This window comes from Gadus chalcogrammus, chromosome 4 (assembly GCF_026213295.1).
Source record: "Gadus chalcogrammus isolate NIFS_2021 chromosome 4, NIFS_Gcha_1.0, whole genome shotgun sequence".
NCBI lineage: Eukaryota > Metazoa > Chordata > Actinopteri > Gadiformes > Gadidae > Gadus > Gadus chalcogrammus.
Genome location: NC_079415.1, coordinates 8,398,609 through 8,422,797, shown reverse-complemented (window position 1 = coordinate 8,422,797; position 24,189 = coordinate 8,398,609). Strand labels below are relative to the sequence as shown.

The window sequence follows — 24,189 nt, the reverse complement described above, 5'->3', positions numbered from 1 at the left end:
CACAAAACGTTTCTAATTAAAGGAAAAGTTATTATAATATTTCCTTGAAATTCAAAAGCATTTAACGCGTGAGAAAGTGTCGGTTATATTAATATCCCATACATAGGTGACAGTTTATACCAATGCCAATGCCTGTCAGTGGTAATTAAAACGTAACTGAGTGAATAGGAGGTACCAGAGATATATAATACATAATTGTCTGACACTGCAATGACTTTTACTTTTTTATGGCTAATTAGCTTGTTATTCTTACTCTAAAAACTTAGTTGAGCTGTCATACTTGTCACACTACAGTAATTTGATCGTGGACCAATGACCTTTTGCCCGTTTCAACTAGGCATCAGTTACAAATTTGCATCTGTGATTGCCAACTGAACTTTATTGCTACCAATACAACCAATTTTATCAACTTGGAAGAAATGTTAAAGGAAAAAACCCTACCCTTCAGTAGAGTGTATTAGTTAGTGTGTTCAAATCCCTGCCCATTTGAAGTTCATGCTGCTATTTAAACATTATACAAATTGTAATATAAATAAAATGGTAAAAGGGTACCATTGATCAAATAAAACGTGTCAAAAATATAGAGCAGAGACTAAAATTACTGAGTGGTGTATATCAGAACATTTTATTTTATTATCTTTTTGTTATGCCATTGTGAGATGTCAAAAGAGAGTTAAATAAATTAAACACATTTTTATAAAATAAAATAACTCTGTTAAAGACATCAGCATGATGCGTTGCCGTTATTTCATTGGACCAGTGTCCGTACACCCAATGTTTGAAGTCTACCTGTAGGCATGGTAGAGAAACAAGCCCCTGCCCGCTCATTAATGAAGTGTAGCTGATCTCCCCACAAGTGGCTTTGGATGACAAACGTCTACTTAATTACAACATAGAATAAAGGGTGTGATCCAGGTGTCAAGGCATGCCAGGAGAAGAGTGTCGACACACCCATCCAAGAGAAAACCTTAATTGAATGGGCAACAGGGGAAAAGCCAGAGATTTGCAATTTATTTCTGAAGGTGATTTAGTCTTTCCGCTTGTTTTGTCCTTTGCTTCGATGATCTTGAGTTGGAAATCTTCCCAATAAAAAAGATGACCGTTTAATGATTTTTGTTGAGAACTATCATAACAAGAGATACTGCATTTTCTATTGTCAACCACCACAGGCATGGATTACTGTTATGCTGCCTTTTCAATATTATCACACCGAAGTCTAGTCAGACTAGAGCAAAGAAGAGAGGACATAGCTGGTTGTATCATCATCATTCTTAGGCGTTAAAGGACAGAGATGGGAACATAATGGAGATCTTTATGGACGGACAGAACAGGTTGTCAAGGAACATAGCAGGGAGGAAGAGAATTTGATGGAGGTAAAGCTGCTTCAGAGAATCAATCAGCAGTCAGGTGTATGTGTGTGCGTGTGTGTGTGTGTGTGTGTGTGTGTGTGTGTGTGTGTGTGTGTGTGTGTGTGTGTGTGTGTGTGTGTGTGTGTGTGTGTGTGTGTGTGTGTGTGTGTGTGTGTGTGTGTGTGCGTGTAAAGCACAGTTTCCATTGCATTTCAATTTTAATTGTGTTTTCTTCACAAAGTATGAAGGTTGAAAGCCAGCAACCGTTTTCAATAGTGTTTCAATATTGTCATTTTACCAGCATGTTACGCCTAGTTAAATTGTAATGGGCTGCTATTTTTAGATTTGAGCAATTCAAAATTGGGGTACATATTTGTATTAATGAGCTGTCTTAATACAAATATTGATCCATCCCATGGTTGGTGGCCCATGTCCCTGAAAGCCATACACATTAAGAAAAGAAAAAAATGTGATTCAGATGTAAAAAATAATGTTACATTATTCACACGGTGAAGAATTAGAATCCAAAACTACAAAACCGTTCGCACAAGAAAGGAGGAGGAGAATGACAGAAACAAGAGAAAGGAACGGGTAAGGAAGAGGACCGGAATACTAGTGGAAGACAAAGGATGAAACAGATGACAGTTCCCAAGCTGTCACTGTTGGTCACCAGAGAGACATACGTGTTGACTGACATCCTCTGAAAGTAGAGCTGCCAGCACCAAAGCAAACGTGGGGGGGAAAGGGAGGAAGCCAACAGTCTTTCTTTTTTCCCTCATTTCTTTCCCTCTTTGTGTGATTGGTTATAAAAGAGCAGTGTCCCGGCGGTAGTGCGTGGACATATGCTGAGATGACAAGGTGTGCCAATCACAACTGACGATGATGCCACTTAGGCTTCAGATACAGCTAAACGGTACATGCGAAGAACAAGGCTAGTGACTAGAGGGTGCAATACATTTTAGTCTTCGCTGACATGAATAGACAGAGGCGGATTGGTGGTGAGGGGGTTGAAGATAGGGACGCTTTGGATCGTTGCTGTAATGTCTTCAGCTAAACGATATGTGTCCAGGTTACAGCTTTTCTTTCCTGCAAATAGAGAAATACAGAGAAAATGCATGTTTCAGTAGCTTTTGGCGTGGCCAACACTTTACACTTTATCACACACGCACGCACACACACACGCGTGCGCGCACGCAGTCACGCACACACACGCAGGCGTACTTACACACTCACACACAAACACAAGTGTATATATCCGAGCACGTCGTTCTTTAAAGAACCGATTGGTGACAGAATACATTCATGCTGTAAAAAATGGTTTAGTACTTATCATTTTCACGAGTTTATCTTGTCGCACAGTAGTAATTCACTGTGGGCAGAGAATGCCCTTTGAAGCTGTAACTGTAAAGGGTTTATAAATGTGCTTTATTTATAATATTCTGCTTATCAAAAAGCATTATTCATTACATCAGTCAAATGGTCAGAGAATGAAGATGAAGCACTCTGGCATCGTTAAGTTATGTCTATTGGTGAAGTACAAACGCAGCCCAGGTTTTATTGAACCATTTTGTGTAGTATTTCAGTTTTTCCTCTGCTGAAATTGACTTCTGTAGACGCTACTACATAGCATACGGAGAAGGTGCTGAAGTGGTAACAATGGGCTTAAATAGGAGATTACAACTACAAATCGCTTTAACAGCAACCACAAGTAACAGATATGAATTCAATTCCCATGACATCAACTCAGAGGTTCTGTCTCAGAATCACTGCATATTCAATCTTTTAGCAATATTAGTTTAGGAAGAATTTAGTAAGAGGAAACCCATACATTTTTCACTGGGCTAGCAGCCTCTTATATCCAGAGTGCACTTTGGCTTGGCCGAGGCATGGCCTTGTTACAGCCTCGTAGTCACTGTTAACCCTGTTGATTTGATTTGTTCTGGCAGGGAGTCCAGATATGGCTGATACGTATAGGTTTTGGAATGCGGTCCTGAACCAGTAGGCCAGCGATGCATTGGATAAACCTTTTTTTCTTTCAGCATAAACTTGCTAGCCTTTAGCGATAGCTGCATGCCAAAATGGCCATCAACGTCTTGGTTGCAGCCCTGTCAATGGTTTCTTTCTTTCGGTATCGGTTTTTGAGTATTTCCCTCAAAAAGCGAGAACAAGATGGATCCAGCACAGAGAAACTGCCATTGAGTGTTCGAGAATATTCCATGAGCTCAGCTGCAGCTAGGTTGGCGCTGCCGGGCTAGCTCTCACAGCAGAGTCACCAGCTCTCTAATCCCGGGCTGTTGTCACGAAAGGGCCTCCACCGTGGGGTATCTTGTGTGATATCGTGCTGCCAAATGTCTAGCTAGCTTTCTCAATTAATAATCAAGCCTGTGTTAACACTAGAGCAGGTCACGGCAAGCCTGAAAATTGCAAATGACATTGTTACATATATCGGAAAAATAAACCCCTACAATAAAAAGTGAATCACTGTTAGATGTTTTATAATATTTTACAATTATTACAGCCTGTTTTATTCCTTAACCTTTGTAATATTTTGAGAAAATTCAATAATATTGACAGCATTTCGCAAGGCCACTTTTCTCCACCGATCGTTTCTGTTAGTTAGGACAATGACAAAGGTCTTAGCAACTAAGGCAGGGAAATGGGAAGGAAATTAAAAAGTAAATGTGAATAAAAGGACAGGATAGGATAGATAGAAAGCGAACTTCAGAAATATTACACAAAGAAAAATAAGAAAGTTTGACGGTGGTAGGATGAGTTTTAACAACAAAGTCATGCTCAACCCTCATGACCTCACGTCCTTCTCCTGAGTTTCGGTTGATTTTTCAGCCATAATCTTGAATGGACTCTAAAATGTTCCTTGCCTCACATTATAGCTCCAGCCTTCATTTATTCTGCAGTCGGTAGTTGTTTTTTCTTTCTTATTTTCTTGCAGTCTTGCGCTTAGATCATTATCTCGGAAGAGAATCAATAATAAAAGTCAGGAATGCGTCTCTGATATATGGAGCCTCAGTGAGCAAAAATGATCGGATGCTGAAAGTACCATTATTTGAAAAAGCACTAGAAGGAGAGAGTTAATGGGAGAGGGGGGGCTGTAAGATGAAGAAGCATTAAAATAAGTCAGCCAATGGTTTGACCCTTGCAGTATAATGACCGTCACTGCCTTTCTGGTGGACTTCTCTCTAAGTCCCACTGCTGATCCATCAAAGTCACGTCGTACCTCACCTCTAAGTCTGTCTCTCTGAGCTCTCCTTTGTGGTCGTGCCTCTGGGAAGCGTAACAGCACTAGGACCCCCCCCGTGCCCTCCAGTGAGTTACTAGAACTGAAGATGAGGGTGGACTCTGCAGGTAGGCATCCATGAGCAAGTGGCCTTCACCCCTGCCTGCTCTGTAATGACTGGTATCTGAATTCGCCGCAAGACCCTCTTGGTGAAAGCTTTTAAATGACTGAAATATTAAACAAAAGATCAGTAGTTGTAATGACTTGGATACTGTTTAAAAAATGAGATCAAGAGGTCAATTCCACAACCCATCCAAAGATTTGGATGAAATAAAGATCTGCAAAATGAATTGTGGTTCATTCATAATGTTGTGTGTATTGTAGCGGGCCAGTGGGTGTGGGGTTTCCACGCCACCAGGTTGAATGATATAACCACACAACACAGAGAGCAGGTCCAACTCAGGATGGTTTATTCACCGCGTAAACAGAACCACCAGGGTGGGGGAAACAGGGTAAACCCCAATCTGTAGTCCTCTCTGTAGCTTGCTAGCCCTAGCTCCGGCTTGTGGTACCTGCTCTTTCTTTTAACAGCAAGTACTCTAGCTTAATGGCCTTCAGGCCTGCCTGTTAATTGGAGGAAGTCCATGTTTGGCTTGGGGTCGGAGCCAGCAGGTTGCCAAGTGTCTCCCTTCAATCACCACTCCACTCATTCCTCCCTGGCGTCTGTTACACAGTATATTGTGTGCTATGCTGCAGGTGTCTGAGCAGTATGACTACATAGTATTGTGTGTCTGTGTGTGTGTTTGTAATTTGTGTTTGTGTGTGTGCGTTTGTAATGTGTGTGTGTGTGTGTGTGTGTGTGTCCCTGCAGGTGTCTGATTGGTGTGATTACACACAATATTGATAATTTGTGTGTGTGTGTGTGTGTGTGTGTGTGTGTGTGTGTGTGTGTGTGTGTGTGTGTGTGTGTGTGTGTGTGTGTGTGTGTGTGTGTGTGTGTGTGTGTGTGTGTGTGTCTGAGCGGCGTGACTACACAATGTTGATAATGTTTGTGTGTGTGTGTGTGTGTGTGTGTGTGTGTGTGTGTGTGTGTGTGTGTGTGTGTGTGCGTGTGTGCGCCCCTGCAGGTGTCTGAGCGCTGTGACTACGTGTACGTGAACGGCAAGGAGACGAGGGGGCGGAGCAGAGTGGCGGTGAACTTCACCTACAGCTTCCTGAGCGCCCAGCTGGAGATGAGCGTGTGGATACCCCGCCTCCCCCTCCTCATCGACCTATCAGACCCCGAGCTCAGCCAGATCAAAGGCTGGAGGGTCCCCGTCACCACCGGCAACCGCAGGTAAAGGCTTTGTCCAATCAATACCGTCTTACGACTTAAGTGTAGGATTGTAAGTTAGGTAAGACCTTAAGACAATTATTTCAAAGATCCGATTTTTTGTAAAAAATGTCAGACGTTGTTTTAAAGGAATTTAAACAGTTCAAATGATTGACTTCTTCCACAGTTTCCCAATATTATGAATTATTCACAATGTCATTTATGGGCATGTTGTAACAGTTGTTAACACACCATCAGACTTGTGTGACTTTCCTGAACCTTACAGTGGCCTGAGTTGACATCCCCTCCCAAGGGGCCCGAGTCTCGACTAGCAACCTAGAAACCTTTTCCTGTGTGATTGGATGTGAACCTGAACCTGAACCTAGTTGCTATGTGTGAGTGTGTGGAGCTTTGCTAAAGGGTTGACAGACCAGACATGGGGGATTGGGTTTTCCTACCCTGCTGGAGAGAGGTGACACGCGCTATTCGTTTTGGATGATCGGTTCAGTTGTTTGGTGGGTGGCGATCTTCGTGAATATACGTATACAGGTAGAGGTGAGCTCTGTAGGTAGATCATAGGGAGAGGAAACACAAGTGCAAACCACAACAGCTCTTGGCACTCCGGTCTTCTTCCTCATCTTAAAGTGCTTTCCCTAATTGACTGACCGGGCCGTCTACCCATTAACTGTTCCAACACTTGCTAATTAAACACTAGCAGATCAATTTCAGATTTTTTCTTTTTAAATGCTCGAATGGGAACCAGTACTGTTTGTTTGTTAGTTTTTTCTATGGTTAGTAATAAAATCTGTTATGGTCAGCTAATCTGTTGACCTTCCACCTAGTTCATCATAGGTCATCACTGAGTCATGCAACTTTTAATTAGCAAAACATCCCAGACTTCAGCTTGGAGAAAAAAAAGCATAGAGGGTTAAAGCAGGCACAAAATGCTCTGATATGATTTACGATTTTCAAGTACTACATTAACTATTCACCAACGACTCATTTAGCAGAGGCTTTTATACGAAGCAACGAGCGTTTATTTCAGGCCCTGAATTTAATTAACTTTTTTTTGTGGAACTACTTCAGGTAAACAGAATGAGTAATCAGCAGAGGCGTCATGAACCGAGAAAACGCAGAAACTCAAGGAAGGCTAACCCAGTGTGTGTGTGGGGTTGGGCTGAACAGCGACCATCTCATAGCAAACGCTTGCGTCTGTTTGGTAGCTCAAACATCCTTATCATCCGTTGGTCCAAAAACGTCCTCACACAACGTGTCAGATTGTACCTCAGGCCTTCATACATGCACAGCAGTCTTTTAAAAGAACTGGTCAACATAATACAAGGTCAACTGAACAATGTCGGTGCCATAGGCCCCCTCTGTTGACCGGGGGTCCCAAGTGAGCTTCATCAGCGAGGCCGTCTAAAGGGTCATTATGAAAAGCGTTTATCAGCAGGCGTGCTTAAAGGCCTGAAGCTAAACCACCACGGGGTGGCGCTCTAACACTAATACCCTCTCACAGAACACCCAACCCCCCCAGCCCCAGGACTAGGGCCGACATCTGGATGAGGGAGGGGATCAACGCTCTGTGTGTGTGTGTGTGTGTGTGTGTGTGTGTGTGTGTGTGTGTGTGTGTGTGTGTGTGTGTGTGTGTGTGTGTGTGTGTGTGTGTGTGTGTGTGTGTGTGTGTGTGTGTGTGTGTGTTACTGTAATCAGATTTAGTGGATTTAAGCCGTAACGTGTAGTGCTTTATTAATAATGTAGTACTGTATTAATAGTTACATTGGGTGGTATTTCCCAAAGTCGCTGTCATACCCCTGGATTTCTTGGTCAAATCAGTTGTACAATGGTAACGAAGAATTCAAATATTATTAATATTTTCAACCTTATTCTGAAAGAATTTCGGTTGTTGCAGATTAAAACCAAAAGAGCACGTTTTCAGTCTGTCTGCAGTAGCTGAGCTTTTTCTGTTAATAAGTTCCATTATCAGGGCCATTCATTTCTGAGAAATATTCAATAAGAAATTCAAAAATAATGTTATTCAGGTATGTTTCGAAAGGTATCTAGTAACTTCTTGTTTGCAGCAAATTTATACGGCAAACAGGTTTTGATGATGAATGGTTCGGTACAACATTATGTGTAACGATCACGTTATCGATTGAGCTGTTGCCCGGGCCCTAGAGATGTCAGTGTGTGAGGTGAAGGGAAAACACCATAAAGGGCCAGTTGAGGGTGCAACCAACACAAATCATGCTCACTGTTTTATCAAGAATACCCTTTTTTATTGATTCATCAGTGTGTAGAAAGGTCTTAAACAACGTCAAAGTTTGAGCAGCAAATGCTCCTCCTTTTTCCTGAGAAGAAGACAAAAAAATAGTATAACCTTAAACGTAACATAAAAAACAACTCACCAGTTAGTCCAGTCAGTATGAGGTCTGAAGTACTGATGGCAGAGTGGTTGAACTGTACTGCCACACACACACACACACACACACACACACACACACACACACACACACACACACACACACACACACACACACACACACACACACACACACACACACACACACACACACACACACACACACACACACACAAAAACACTGACTATTTGGCATCTCTGCAGGTTTAAATGTTTGATGCTGCTGATGGCTGCCATGGCAGTTGACTTGGATGTGCTGTGGTTCATGGGCTTTGTAACCGCTGGAGGCTGTGGGGACGTGGGTGGATGGGGTGAGGACGGGGGATCTTTGTTTGGTGTCATTGATCCCCCGTTGGCTGTTTGGCTGCTGGTCAGCGTTGGCCTCCCTGCAGTTGTCAGCTCTTTGATCACCCAGAAGCTCTTGGAATTATTATTACTTTGGGTGAATTTAGTTTCATTTGGGACTGGCGGCTATAGTGTAACACATATTCTACCCGATGGGATTCTACCACAGTGTGTAGAGAGGCTGTGCGTGTGTTTGTTTGTGTTTGTGTGTGTGTGTGTGTGTGTGTGTGTGTGTGTGTGTGTGTGTGTGTGTGTGTGTGTGTGTGTGTGTGTGTGTGTGTGTGTGTGTGTGTGTGTGTGTGTGTGTGTGTGTGTGTGTGTGTGTGTGTGTGAATGGCGTCTGTGTGTGTGGGAAATGGTGTATGTCTGTGTGTGCATGCGTGTGTGAGTGTGCATGTGTGTATGTGTGACTGCATGTGTACGTTTATGTGTGACTGTGTTTACTGCTTGCGTTAGTGTGTGAGTGTGCCTGACTTTGTGTTTGTGTGGTGTGAGAGGCTGTGTGTGTGTGTACGTGTGTGTGTGTGTATGTGTGTGTGTGTGTGTGTGTGTGTGTGTGTGTGTGTGTGTGTGTGTGTGTGTGTGTGTGTGTGTGTTTGTGTGTGTGTGTGTGTGTGTGTTTCTGACTGTGTTTGCATGTGTGTGAATATATTAGACTGTGACTGTGCGTGTGTGAGTTAGTGTGCGTGTGGGTGTATGTGTGTTACTGTGTGTGTGTGTATATGTCTGACTGTGTGTGTGTGTGTGTTCGTACTTGTGTGACTGTGTGGGACTGTGTGTGTGTGTATACACACGTGTGCGTGTGTGTGTGTGCGTGTGTGTGTGTGTGTGTGTGTGTGTGTGTGTGTGTGTGTGTGTACTTGTGTGACCCATCTCATTACCTTGGGAGACCTGCCATGAGTCCGTTGAATCATGCTGCGCTCCAGATGCTTCAGTCCCCAGCTGATCACCACCACTTTGTTTCGAGCTGTCCTTCTGTGGCTACTGTAGATGAGGGCACGGGGGGTGGAGAGAGAGGGGACGGGAGCGGGGGACGGGGGACGGGGGGGGGGGGTTGGAACCTAGCCAAGCCTCTCGGCAACAGCATGTTAACCCATCAGTCCATTTTTCTGCCTGACAGGCCACGCCTCATTGGAGCTAATGGACGCTGTCACTTCCCCCCCCCCCCCCCCCCCCCCCCCGAATCATCTGACTGGTAGGGAGGGAGACGGAGAGGAAGTGGATGGGGTAGAGAAGGTTGAGAAGAGAAAGAATAAAGCCTCTTTTTACCACTGCACAATAAACCCAGCTAACATTTAGCTTTGGTCTTTGGGGGAAAAGGTTAGGTTCCCAAGGACAAATGACTCTGCGGCAGTCCCCGGGAATACACCGGCTCCATTCCCATCCGCCGTCCCTGGAAACATGACACCCGGTCGCAGACGTGCACATTTTCCCTTCCAAATGAGTCGGCACCAAGTTTGAAAGAGAGCATGAATAAGTAACGGATGGAAACAATGACGTAACCACTGTAACATTTTCACAGGCCTCCAAGCTGTTTCATTACTCTCTTCTCCGATACGATTGTGGCGTCATACCGGGAAAATATTCAGAGAGGCATGCATCGTCTACTGGCAAAGGGAAAGGAGTCAATCTCCCCCCTTTGGCGGGTTTTCTCGGGTTTTGTAACCTGCAAATGCAAACTAATTGTGGTGAATAAAAGACTACACACACACACGCGATTAGACGAGGGGTTGAGGGACAGTGATTGGATGGAGGTGGTAGAGATTGGTCTCACGGTCGACGAAATGTTGAAGGCAGCCCAAGTAAACAAAACGGATTGTGGGAAACGTTGTTTGAACATGGGACGGCTACACAGAGTGAATGGGATCCAGTGTTGATAAGGAATGCTCCAAACCCAGTGAGACAGACTACAGAGACCTACAGCGAGAGCCCCTGAGGGGCCTCCAGTCCTGTACCGCTGCAGGCCTTTGTTTTCTCTCCCAGTTTGTTGAGCCCTGAAGATGAAGAGATCAGTCGAGAGGAAGATCAGTCGAGAAGCGCTTCCAACCGAAAAGAAAGAATCCGATTCCAGGTTTAGAGAGCTGAAATCAATGGACGTGCCGGTGTCGATGCGCGTTCTCGTCATCTGCTACATTCTGTCACGGCAACAGTCCGTTAGTTTGATTCAGCTACACCTTTACAACCGACGTGGGTTCGTGTTATGAGATTCGGTTCATCAAATCGGATCGACTGTTTGTTTTTGTTGTGTGTCTTTAATCTGACACAATTGAACCCAATTAATTCGCAAAACGCAAGACACGATTAAAAAAAAAAACACATTACAGAGAGAGCGAGAGAGAAAGAGAGTTATCCCACAGCTCCCACACACAAGGCGCTCCGTATGTGTGTCTCACCGTCGCCACAGCAGGGCAACCAGAACTCCTGCCATCTCTCTAATAGCCACCATTACACCAACTACAACAACAACAAGTCCTCCTTCCACAGGGCTGTTTGTGTGTTATTGTTTCTCACCGCTTCTCCTCTCTGCTTGATTGCCTCCTGTAGGTACGAGAGGGGGCGGGGGGACAGGGTGGATGGTGCAGCAGGAGGAGGTGGTGGTGGGGGTGGAGGAGGTGGTGGTGCTGGAGCCAGGGAGGAGGGCGGCTGCGTGGCCCATTACCAGAGCACCACCGTGCGCGTCCTCACACACTTCCTGGCGGACACCGGAGAGGAGGAGCGAGGGGGTGGATCGTCGGCGGGGGACGAGGCAGCCAATCAGCAGGACTTCCTGCTCGGCACTGATTGGCAGGTCGACGTGACCCACCTGGTCGTGGAGTCCCTGAAGGTGAAGGACCCCAACACCGCCCGCTTCCTGCAGGGACAGGTCCTCGTGGGGTTGTCACCCGGCACCACAAAAGTTCAGGTGGGTGTGTGTGTGTGTGTGTGTGTGCGTGTGCGTGTGCGTGTGTGTGTGTGTGTGTGTGTGTGTGTGTGTGTGTGTTGAGAAATTTTGATTATTTCTTATGTTATGTGGAAGTATTTCTTACCCTGCACACAACCTGTTCGTTCTGATGTTGACCTTATTCACAATAGACCTGTGTTATTGTGTGTTTCGTTGACTGAAGTTGGTTCATTTGTCCCTCGGCATATTTGGTGCAAGCATGTGAATCCTGTGTGAGGTTTGATTTTGTTATTCATATTTTGTTAGGCTTAGCGCAACCGCCCCCTACTCCACCGTTACTAAAGCCCACCACTGTGGGTGTCTGTCAAGCATATGAACCAATTAAGACAAATTGAAAAGAGAGACTTTCTAAGCCGTCGGAGATAGCGAGAATGTTTCAAAATGTTTCCCAACCTTTAGTTTGCAGTTCCAACTCCCCACATTGTGTTGCATTCCAACTCTTGATTGTCAAAACTTTCTGCTGATAAGATGGTTTTCGGCGGGGAAAATTGTCGGGACGTGGGGGGCCGGACTATGTCGTACTGTTAGCGGTTTACCGATTCCAATCCGAAGCCGACCGATCTATTCTACGGGTCGTTGCCCGAGTCATTTCCGACATGTTTAATATTTACGACCCGAGATTGGTACAGCCCGGTTAAAACCCTGATGCTCCTCCTGAAATGGAATTCAAACATAGATGTGCTGCAGAAGTGACTGTGTGTTTAGCTCACCTCGTGTTCTGGACTGTGATCAAGAGAAGGAAAGGAAGGACGACAGAAAGAAGGGGCAAGAAGGAACTGAGAAGAGGAGTCCACTTTATGGGAGATGGGACTTAAACAGTGAGGTTGGGTGTGGGGGGAGGGGATACGATTTTTGAAAAAGCAAAGCGCATTGATCGCAGCGTGGCGCAAGCTCCTGAACCAATCAGAAGAGGACAGGGAGAGGCCCTCGTGGCTCGCGGCTCACTCAGCCTCGCCTGCACCAGTGAACGAGCGTGTGTGTGCACCACCCGGAACCCTCCATCTTATTTATTTATGAGAAACAACACACCTTCTGTGCAGCATCGACAGGTGTTCCCCCACTTTGTCTGTAGAACAACATCGATCTGCAATTAACAAGATAGTAACACCGACAACCGAGAACGTTCCGGATCCATGGACTGGATCTTTAATCTCTTCTCAGTTCGTCTCATATTGTGTGTGTGTGTGTGTGTGTGTGTGGGGGGGGGGGGGGGGGGGGGGGGGGGGATAGGAGTGGGAGACAAGAATACAAAATTTAAAATTGATCAGTACATTTTAATAGAAATAACTGAGCTGAATGGGGTAACACAATGGTAATGGAGACTATGGCCCATTGATGAAGGAACCTTGTGTTTGCATTCTGATGAATAGGAACTGGGTGACGGTGGCGATACTGTTGGGATCTCTCGGAAGAATTACCGCAAAAAACAAAAGCTGTTGCCAAGGTTGACAAAAACAGAAATCTTTCAAATTGCCACTTTAAGCAATGAGAAACAATGCTTGATTTTCCTCCAATTGTCATCCCATTATCTACGGAGTGTGTAGCACTTGTAAGCAAAGAAAAAGCTGACCAAATTGGAAAGTTGGCTTTTTCTCTCTCTCTTTCTCTCCAATAGTAATCACTTTACATGGCCATTGACTTCACACATCATCAAAGCCTCACACGAGCACCCTCAGTCCAGTATTGACTGTGTGTGAGGGCTGCTGGAAAGTTTGATTTGAAAGCACAATTGCCTCTGCTTCACTGAGATTTTTGGTTGAACTTCCAACAAGACATCTTTAACTGTCTGGCATTTAAGGTGTTGCCCTGGGTGTCACTGCAATGGAATCTGTGCAAATGATTGTCTAATGAGGATAATGAGGAAGGTTATGAACAAAAGACATGAGGTTGTTGATCTCATTTGCTAAGGCACTATTATACATGCAGAAATTTTCATTACCAAATGCTAAAATAATATGATGTACAGTTTCTCTGAGTTAGACCGTCAACCGTGTATACCTTACCCCTATCGCGCAAGAATCTTTAAGCTTGAGCATTGAGCTTTGATTGGCTGACATATGTCATGTTTGTCTGTATCTCTGTCGGTCTGTCTTTATGTTGCTGTCTCTGTCTGAATGTCTGTCTATCAGTATGTCTGTCTTTATGTTGATTCATGTTGCTGTATGTCCGTTTGTCCGTCTGCATGTCTTTTGTGGAAGATTAAACTGTGAATTTGAACATGCTCTACTTTGTGAGCTTAAGCCAGATCTAGCCTAGTGGTTTGCATCATTTCTGATGAACATGGCTCTAAAAGTTTGTGCAGGGCAGTGATTAAGAACCAGAGTTAAGACTAGAGGTCTTAACATGTTTTTTCTGTTTTCCATGCAAATGTCACATTGACTACCGAGATTGGCCACGGACTGGCGAGAAGCTAGGTTTGGAAGACATCACTGGACGCTAGTGTTGTTTACCTGCACGCCTTTTTGATGCTGGGCTGTTGGTGGAACTATTTTGCATAGTGATCCCCACAATGAATATGTATAAACACATTTGTGAGTTAGTTCTATTCAAAATGAAAAGCAACATAATCCACTTTGATCCACGTGGCTTACTCAATTGATCATGATCGCGATTCAAGACAGTTTTCCCTCAGTGTTGGCATTTTCTGTCAAAACAATTCAAAATGGATGAAGTGTTTTGAGGGATAAGACGGAGTGGGCTGTTATTGTCTCAGCGACGTTGATGTTATTTTGAGGACTGGTCGTAAAGCATTTGAGGGAAAACTGTGACGGGACTAGCAGCCCTGCTGGCGAGTGCTCAAGGTTTGTATGGTTCCTCACCTTCTTCCTTAATGTGCAGCAGTGGCATGGATATGGAAGGTTGTTTATGCATACGCTTATTATAAACACTTGTCGAAATAGACAAGACATCTGGAATTTGCAAAAATGTTCCATTTGCTACATCACAGTCATTTTGTGTTCATGGAACAGGTTAGTTGTCACACTTGGGACTCCTAAAGTTGACCGGACTCTGGCTTACTTTACGACTTTTGCAAATTCTTAAACGCACCTGGAAACTTTGGGAAGTGGTTTGACGCGTCGGACGTTACTTCGGAGACTCTGGGCCTAAATTAAATTGTTTTAAGGAAAGGCTTGTCGAGGGACCTCCCCACTTTGGATGTAGGTCAGAGGGAAAGGGGGGCTGGCGTCTCCCCAGGGCACCTGAATGAGGTTAGAGGAGGAAGGACCCCCGATGGTAGAGGCAGTGGCGCCTTTTCTTGGAGGAGAATCGGAATGAAAACCTGGATTTTTATTCACTCCGGGGGGGGGGGGGGGTTCAAGAAGTTCCCCGATCCCCTCAGTGAAGGCTATGAAAAATGATGCAGGATTCTTTCGGCGGTTCCGGGGGGAATTGAAATTCAAATTTTGTCAGGGGAGGAGGAGGAGAAGGCTGGGGTTTGCCACTTTGTCTAACCTTGGGTTGAAAGTTTAGCCATCCTTCTTCCTGTCACCCGACTGTGATGCATGGTGCTTTTTAATCGGGGGGGTGTCTTAACGTCACCCCGTTTTTGATTGTTGTCGATTCTACACGGGGACGTGCGCTGGAAAACCAAAAAACCATTTGTGGGCATGTCGTATACAAGAGCTGAATGGCTGCTTGAGTGAAAAAGCTAAAAAGCCTTGACAAATAGAAAACGATATATTCAGCAGAGGGAATACATTCAAATTGTTTGCTATTCATAACATATGGGTGGACAGTGCTTGTGAAATGCTAGCCAACATTCGCTGCTTTTATTTTGATGGAGTGCAATCTTGTCTTTTTTTTTTTCTTTCGCCTGGCACTAAATTGCTTCTCGTTCAAAGTCAAACGGAAACGAGGGAAGGAAAAAGGCAAGAAGGAACTGAGAGAAATGCATGCAGGGGGCCAGATTCAAAATTCATGTACCGTATTATCATAACAACATATAATCATACTTTTTATACCTTATTTTAACATTATCAAACAGTCAAGAAACAAGGAGTTAAGCCGTGGTGTGTAGGGGGCAGAAGGGGCTGAATAACAATTTCGATGGAGATAACTTATTGAATGACATTTCATTAAAAGTGTGTACATGAGCCTGGGTCCCCACTCCGACAAAGATAAGTCTGGCCCCCACCTTGAATGGAAGGAACTGAACATCCCCTTCCTCCCTGGGAATCAAGTAGCAGAATAGGCTTCTGATTGCATGGCTCGTCTGATAGTAACCAAGGCACATTTTCAAATCTCCACAAATCAAAGAGCCCTAATCTCCCCATCTTCTATATCAATGGAACGCCAACAATTGATAGCAATTCTGTGTGTGTGTGTGTGTGTGTGTGAGTCTGTTTGCGTATGTATGTGCGAACATGTGTGTGTGTGTGTGTGTGTGTGTGTGTGTGTGTGTGTGTGTGTGTGTGTGTGTGTGTGTGTGTGTGTGTGTGTGTGTGTGTGTGTGTGTGTGTGTGTGTGTGTGCGTGCGTGTATTTGAGTGTGCGTGCATGGGTGTGTACGTGTGTGTGTGTGTGTGTGTGTGTGTGTGTGTGTGTGTGTGTGTGTGTGTGTGTGTGTGTGTGTGCGTGCGTGCCTGTGTGCGTTCCTGCAGGTGCTGTCGCCTCTGTCCTCGTCGGTGCTGGCTGAGAGGAGCATCAGGGTGGTGGATGATAAAGTCAGTGTGACAGAGCTGGGGGTGCAGCTGGTGTCTGGGCTCTCTCTCTCCCTCCAGCTCAGCCCTGGGAGCAACCGGGCCATCGTCGCCACGGCCACCACACAGGAAGTCATCACAGAGCTCAAACAGGTACCGTTCGTTGTGACCTGAGGTTACACATTTTGCTTTTGTTATTGTGTCCTTTCAGTAAACAGTGACCGGTTTAAAAGAGTGTTGTTACAATCTGTAAGCATGCAGAGCGATTCTATACCGTAATATGTTACTATACCATTCTATGCTATACTATGCTTCCCCTGTTGTTCCTGACTTCATATCACCCCCTAGAATTGTTTTTCTCACTGAATACCAAGTATATGAAATCCAGTAAAAAAACAAAGTTCTCCGTTGTGGGAATTGATACATGAATATATTGATACATTGATACGTTGATAGAATACAATATGGTAAGTGGCCCTCCGAAAAAAGTTCCCTCTGAGCCTCATCCACATGCATAAACATTGTTGGAGGATTTGCTTCGGATTGAACTGACCTCTAGGAAATTCGCCAAGGACACATCCCATCAGCATCCACCCGCTGATTATTCCGAACCGACTACACACCGGGATGCATTCCTTGCACATTTGCCCCCCCCACCCCCCGCCACACTTTCCAGTTCTTTGCAGAGATTGCTTGGCCATGCAAGAAATGGAAAATGTATTTCAAAGTCTCTGATTATGTTATGTTATGACAAGACAAACACGGCGACCGTCTCCTCTCTGAGACGGTTTCCTTTCTCCACAACACCATGCTGATTTTGATTAGTCCCCGTGTTGGTGTAAGTCAATGGAACTACCTTTTAAAATCCACAAGTGGGCTGTAGCTTTCACTCTCGGCTCCGTAATGGGATGCCACTGGTTTTAATTTCGGCTCCGACGAGGCGCTAATGGTGTTGCAGTCAACAGGTTGTCATGCTGGCCAATTAACGTTGACATCACCTACTATTGCTACCAAACTTCTGCTTCATCTGTCGCCCGTCGCGCGGCTGTTCCCTCACCCCGCCTCTTCCTCTTCCTCTTGCCCCTTTATCTGGCTTCCCTCCAGGAGTCTCTCATCAGCGCCTGGCTCCAGTTCAGCGATGGCTCCATGACCCCCCTGGACAACTACAACCCCGCCCACTTCCTGCTCACCGCCAGCTCCCTGGACGAGAAGGTGGTGGCGGTGCGGCGCAGCGCCGCCTGGAAGTGGCCCGTGGTCGTCGCCATGGGCGACGGCCAGGGGCTTCTGGTGCGCGTGGAGATGACGCAGGTGGACGCCTGCCAGAAGGCGCGGCAGCGCGCCCCGGTGCTCGCCACCGGGCTGGGCAGCGTGCGGGTGCGCGTCGGCCCGCCCGAGGAGCGGCCCTTCGGCCCGCAACCCCCGTCGGCGGCGGCGGCGGACCGGCGAGGGCGGCGGCCGGACTCCCCGCCCCACTACGGCGGCTCCGTCGGCGACATGGAGGCGGGGATCTTGAACCGCGCGGCGCCCACCGCCCGGGCGCCCCGACCGGCGGGGCCCACGGACCACCCCCCCCGGGCGGCGCCCAGACCCAGCGGCGGCCGCCTCTTGGCGGACGGCGCCCGGGCCGGGATCCCCGGGGACTTCTCCGAACAGCACCCGGATCAGTCGGAGCTGGTGCCCCGCGGCGGAGGGGCGGGGGCCGGGGGGGGAGGGGCCGGAGGGGCCGGGGGGGGTGGTGCCGGTGGGGGCGGAGGCCGGGGCCGCACCGTCGCCGAGGACGAGCTGGTGACGTCGCGGCGGGGCAGCCTGACGGACCTGGAGATCGGGATGTACGCCCTGCTGGGGGTCTTCTGCCTGGCCATCCTGGTGTTCCTCATCAACTGCATCTCCTACGCCTACAGGTACCGCAGCAAGCACCTGTCCCTGGAGGGGCCCGAGTCCCTGCCCCACGCCCACGACTGGGTGTGGCTGGGCCAGGAGGACGGCCTGTGCCTCCAGCAGCAGCAGCAGCAGCAGCAGCTGGGGGACGACATGTGCGGCACCCTGGAGGAGGGCAGCCAGCTCCTCAACGGGGGGGCCTTCCAGCGGGGCGTGCCCGGGGGCGGGGGCGGCGGGGGCTGCACCGGGATGGCACAACGGAACGAGGCGCTGAACTCGCCGACCACCAAGAGGAAGAGGGTGAAGTTCACCACCTTCTCCAACGCCAACAAGACGGGCAACGGGTGCCAACAGACGCTCAGCCCCCTGGCGCTGAGCATGAAGACCAGCGAGATCAAGTGGGTGTGTCCGGACATCGAGCTGGGCAACTCCCAGGACCTGAGGAATTACATGGACAGGCTCAACGAGAACGCCACCAAGAACATTGCATAGGGAAAAAATGGGAGTGTGTGCGTGAGGATGTGTGCGTTGTGTGCGTGTGCGAGCGTCTTCAGCTATCTGCGGATGAAACTCACCCCGAATGCCTTCAGTGTAAGGAATAAGCGGGGCGTCAGGGCGGGGAGGGAGCACACTGGGAACGGGAACATAGACTGCTGGTCGGGTGTGACGCGCCACGGCAACAGGATGGCACGCCCCTGCGTCTTCGTTGTCTCCGTGGAAATATGTTTTGAAGGGTCGAGGAGGAAACGGACACCAAGGGGAACAGGATTTCTCGTGACACGGCAGCAGAGAAGGAGAAACTTGAACTTTTTTGCAATTCTTTCTCAAACACACTCTACATTGACTCGATTTCTTTCATATTTTTTCTTTTTAAATGAACATGTTTTGATGTCGTATTGTTGCTTTCCACTTTTTACACTTGCCTCATGCCCTGGCCACTTTTGAACAACCATCGACTTCAGCCGAGAGGATTTCAAAACGCCTCTGATTGTATATAGATCACAGAGACTCGGATGGAGGTACTATGTGTAGTGTAGCATTTATATTTGGTTTGTTGGTTTTGTTTTCCTTCTCAGAGGACCAGGTCCATGTGTGCCCCAAACACGGAGGCTGCTTGGAGTGGCATGATGGGTCTGGTCTGTCCGTCTGTCCGAGAGGAAAAGTGTAGATACTGCTGTTAGTCCCTTGGAGAAACAGCCTTTCAATAGGATTCAGGCCATTCACTCATGAACACAATGGAGTTCATATTTGATTTATTGCTGTGTTCTTTTTGTATTATAAAATGTGTTTGATTTGATAGCGTTTGCTTTGGCGGATGTCCTTTCGTAGTTTTTATGTTGACTTTGTCTATTTATTTGAGACCGTGTTTTCTTAGTCAGTGCTTTTCTTAGTCAAACTGCATCATAAGAAATGTGGATCAGCGAGATCCATCGGTAGACAATCAGGAAAGCATGTCACAAACCCTTTCTCGTTAAAAAGGCTTGACTTTGAAGTGGCTTGATTTAGATGCACTCCGAGACATGACAATAATGGCAAAGATCAATTTCAGCCCAAAGCCCCATTTTGACCCTTGCCCTCTTAATTACTGTCCTGTGTTCATATTAGCAGAATCTTTCCATTCCAACATCTCCCTGTTTTAAAGTTGCCCACTGGTCTTATTAAAACTGAAAGTTTATCTTCTCCACGTCCCCCTCGTGTTCTCCTTTATTGTGGCTTGTTTTCTTATATTTCTATTCTCTTGTACATTTTCCGCACTGGATTTATAGCAAAATGGCTTTCATTAAATAACCATCAAGCTGTTTGTGTGCATCACAGGTTTCGGAACGAAATGGAGGCAAATGAGGAGCGCTACTTAAGGCAACGAGAAGAAAAGAAAACCTGTGCCGTTTGAGAATGCCCGCCTGCAAACAGTCTGGTAAATTATTGAATGAAATGAGGAAACGGCAGCAACAATATGATTCCAACGGTCTGTGATGCATACTGGTATATTAAGTGCAGCATAATTCCATACTACACTTAACTTAATTTCCGTGTCACAGAAGCCAGATTGCCGGCGGCAAAATGGGGAGCCGGAGCTGTTCTCTCAGTACGGGCATAACAGTTTAATTGCAATCAATTTGTCAATGAATCATCCCTGTAAGGAAACATGTGACCATATATATGTATTATACAAATATGGCGTTCACTGCCTGGACATGAGACAATATAATTAATTTAATAAAAATATGTATTATTACCGGTTATATCTAGTAACTAAATCGTTAATATCTTATTTTGAACTGTGTATTTTTGACTTTGAGAAAGGGCATATGAATTTGTGATATCCGAGGTTTGTTTGATTATATGTCGCTTTATTTATTTCTGATCATTCAATTACTTTTGATCTGATTAAATGTTCAGAGGTTCAGAAGTTTAACAAAATGTCGGGCATTGTTGTTTGTGATACATTGGGTTCCAGATTTCCATTCCCTTTGGCCTGTGGGTTATCAAGCCCAGCTTTGACATTTAAGGGGTCTCTTTTGAACCCCAAGGTAAGTTAGATTAAGCATTACTAGACATTTAGAATGTTGTGTTTCTTTACATTACCCAAGGGGGTTTCCACCAGGAAGTACAGCCCATCACTCATCAGGTTAGACCCTCCCACTTCTGATCTCGCAAACAGGTGGCTTTTGAAATCACAAAATTGGGTCTGTACAATTATAGGATAGAACTGGATAGAACTTTACATTTTAAACTCACGATATCACTCATTTGGTTAATTATAGACATATGTGCAAATCGCTTTAGATCCTTTATTTGGGGGGGGGGGGGGGGGGGGGGGGGATCCATGTAATTAATCTACTGCAATTTGTAGCTTCTTTAGAGGATAATCTGGACATTTGGCCAATGTCATGTATCCTAATGAGAATATACAGGCGGTCTCTGACCACATCCCATAAGAGACTTGATCGATACCAGGGTTACTTGGATAAGCCTCGATGGTGTTATCAATCCCCTCTGCTTGAACGTTTTGCTCGCCGAAATAGAAAAATGTTCAAAGGAATTACCAAACAAAGTCAAAATGTTGGTTGGATAACTTAAAATATGTGTGATTCCACCTCAGTTCACCTGCAACATGTTTCCACGGTAAGCCAGCGCTAATTAAATAGATGACTCCAGTCCAGGAGCATTGATCTGCGAGAGAGCGAGTGAATGGATATGCAGACGCTTAATCTGAATCTGTACCAACGTCAGGGCTTGCTTTCTAATTGACATTTAGTCATTGATTCATCCGCTTATTACTCAACGTCAGCCCGCGTTACTCTGTTCATTCCTGGGTCCAGTCGTCAACAGAAGGCTGGCGGCATGTTCTGATAGTTAACCTCCATCGTGTTTCATTAAGTGTGATGGTAATAGGTCGCCCTGGTAGATTTTTTCTGCGATGAGTTTGTCCTTCGGCAGCCGTGCATGCCTCACCTGCCTGGGCTTACAGCACTTGCTTCTACCAACACATCATTGCCCTTCTTCCTGTGTGCTGATGATCAGATAGGTCGAACAGCAAACTGCCAATCCTCGTCTTAAAAAATGAAAGCTGTATTTTCGATCGAAGAAGCCTCCCGCAAAATAAATAAATAATAATATATAAATCTTTTTTTTTATGTTTGAGACATTGTGAGACTGCTAGGGGAGTGCTTCTTTCTCCGATCAAGTGAGGTGTTTGTTAGTGAAACAGAGAAAAACTTTTACTTTACAGATCAATTGTTAATTATGATGTTGAAAGTTTGTGTAGTTGTTAGTCATTAGTATTTTTATTGAGCAGAAGCATAAAACGTGCTTTGTTCATTGGCATACTACAGTACCAGACCAGAGAAAAACTGTTAAATATATCTATGTTGACATTAGTGTATTGGAATATAAATATTTTTTATTTTCTACATTTTATTTAACTCACACACACCACACACACACACGTGTCCACTCTCTCTCTCTTTCTCTCACTCCCACAAAAACACTCACTCGCAGAGTGCTATGAAGGAGAGCTGCTTGCTTGAATGCCACACAATAGGAACAAAAACCTTCCTCTGTTTTTTTGATTTGCAACACATTATTCCCGAGTCCATTAACGCTTGATCGGAATGACAGATGAATATGTCTGGGTAGATTTTTTCTATTATTCTTATTTTATGTTAAAGAATAAATAAAAGGGACCTGGGGCTATTCATTAAACATTCGGGGCTGTATCCTCGGATGACCAGGCCTAATGACGCAGTCGACATTAGCAGAGGAGAGAAGGAACGAGGCTTCATTTGAAGGGACAGGGGTGGAGACTTTCTATTGAAGGGAATCTTTCAACATTAATCATGTTTTATTATATAATTCTAACTTGTCTTGACCAATTCCTCTGGCGTATGTTCCGGTTTTATTCTCTTATAAACCCCACACAGGCATTGGAGAGCGAAAAAGCCACAAGGTGATCTGTTTCCTTGCTTGTCACGGAAATCACTCCCATCCGTCCGTCCTTCCATCCTTTGGATGAGATCCTTCCCTGAGTGAGTTTCCTCTCGCTCACCCCTGCCTCGTCGTGATGTCATGATGATGTAATAACCATGGCTGCAGAGGGGGGGGGGTTCAAACACTACCAACAGCAGACTCGGAGGGCACTTCAGTTCAGATGTGGGTTCCTTCCTCCCTCCACCTACACTGACGTCAGCCTCCAGGTGTTAATTCAGCCCGGAGCGCAGCTCTAAAGCCATCTTCCCCTACCCGCTGCTCTCTGTCTCGCCACATCGCTGTGTCGCTGCAGTGACGCGTCTCCCCCTTACGTGACTGTCAAATATACACAAAAAATAAAACCTTGGATAAAGGTTAGGTAATGATTTAGGTTAACAAACCTACAAGCAACACTCTTACAAAACCCATTGGGACTGGTCCTAAAGGATGGCCCTTGCTGTATAGCATTTATGAATATTGCTGTTTGTCGGAATTAGACGGGTCGATTGATTGATTGATTGTTGTTCATGTAAGTGCATGAATAAAACCTTAATGACGTTTTAGACAAATTAAAATGAGTAAAGTATGTGTGCGTGTCAAGGGGTTGTGTGCGCCTGTAAATGTGTCCATTCTCTTTCCTCTCAATCTATTTAATTGTATTGATCATTTCATTATATATAATTTCAGTGAGGAGTGATTGGAATCCAATCGACCATTAGCTAGACCTGCCAGTGACTGTTCTGAAATGCTTTCATGCATACTCAAAACATGCTCTTGAGAGATGCACAGATAATACTTCTGCTGATAAATGGATGGCGGTGAAACAAAAAAAGAGAAATATAAACGTGTGTGTGTGTGTGTGTGTGTGTCATTCTGGCTACTTGTACATTTGTGAAAGAGAGACTAGAAGCTAGTCAATGAGGGAATATTGAGGTGTGTATGTTGGGGTAACAGCGGTGTGATTAAAGCAGGTGTGAACTGTTGCTTTCTCCAGTGGTGAGTGGAATGGCGTAGACACTCAATGAAGAGGCCTCATAAAGCAACCAGTCCCTCTTTAACACAACTCAGGAGTGTGATACGATTCATCGCCATTGATCGGAACCACGGAGGAGCAAAAAAGCAGTGCAAGAAAGTGCCTTAAGTAAAATAAATACATAGAAACAAAACAGATCAAGGAAGTACAACTGAAGTCTATAAATGGAAAAGGCGTCACAGAACTTTCAGACTGGTGGATTTTGAGCACGCGAATTCCCTCTGGTAATGGACTTATTTGTGATCCTAATTGTGATATTGGAGCAGTCACATACACACACACACACACTCTCTCTCTCTCCCCCTCCCTCTCTTTCACTCTCCCCCCCCCCCCCTCTCTCTCTCTCTCTCCCTCACTCTCTCTCTCCCTCCCCCTTGCTCTCTCTCGCTCTCTATCGTTCTCTCTCTCTCTCCCTCCCTCCCTCACAGTCTTACCCACAGAGTTCTTCTCACATGCAGCACCTCTTCCTCTTGCGTGTTTCATGTGCTGTGCTCATTTTATTTCTCGGCTGGTATTTTTGTATTTAGGTCTGTGTTCCAAGGCATCCTTAGGGGGGGAATTCATG

General features: G+C 45.7%; 1 protein-coding gene across 1 annotated transcript in view; it reads left to right on the top strand.

Moving 5' to 3' along the window:
• si:dkey-112m2.1 (transmembrane protein 132C) overlaps nt 1-19,489 on the top strand; it is a 126,291-nt gene extending 106,802 nt beyond the window's left edge. The window contains exons 7-12 of the mRNA XM_056589336.1: nt 5,712-5,920; nt 11,208-11,239; nt 11,276-11,565; nt 16,205-16,396; nt 17,348-17,941; nt 18,020-19,489. Of these exons, the coding sequence (XP_056445311.1) occupies nt 5,712-5,920; nt 11,208-11,239; nt 11,276-11,565; nt 16,205-16,396; nt 17,348-17,941; nt 18,020-18,613 (1,911 nt within the window). The 3' untranslated portion in view covers nt 18,614-19,489. The remainder of the gene's footprint in view (nt 1-5,711; nt 5,921-11,207; nt 11,240-11,275; nt 11,566-16,204; nt 16,397-17,347; nt 17,942-18,019) is intronic.
• The last annotated feature ends 4,700 nt before the right edge of the window (nt 19,490-24,189 follow it).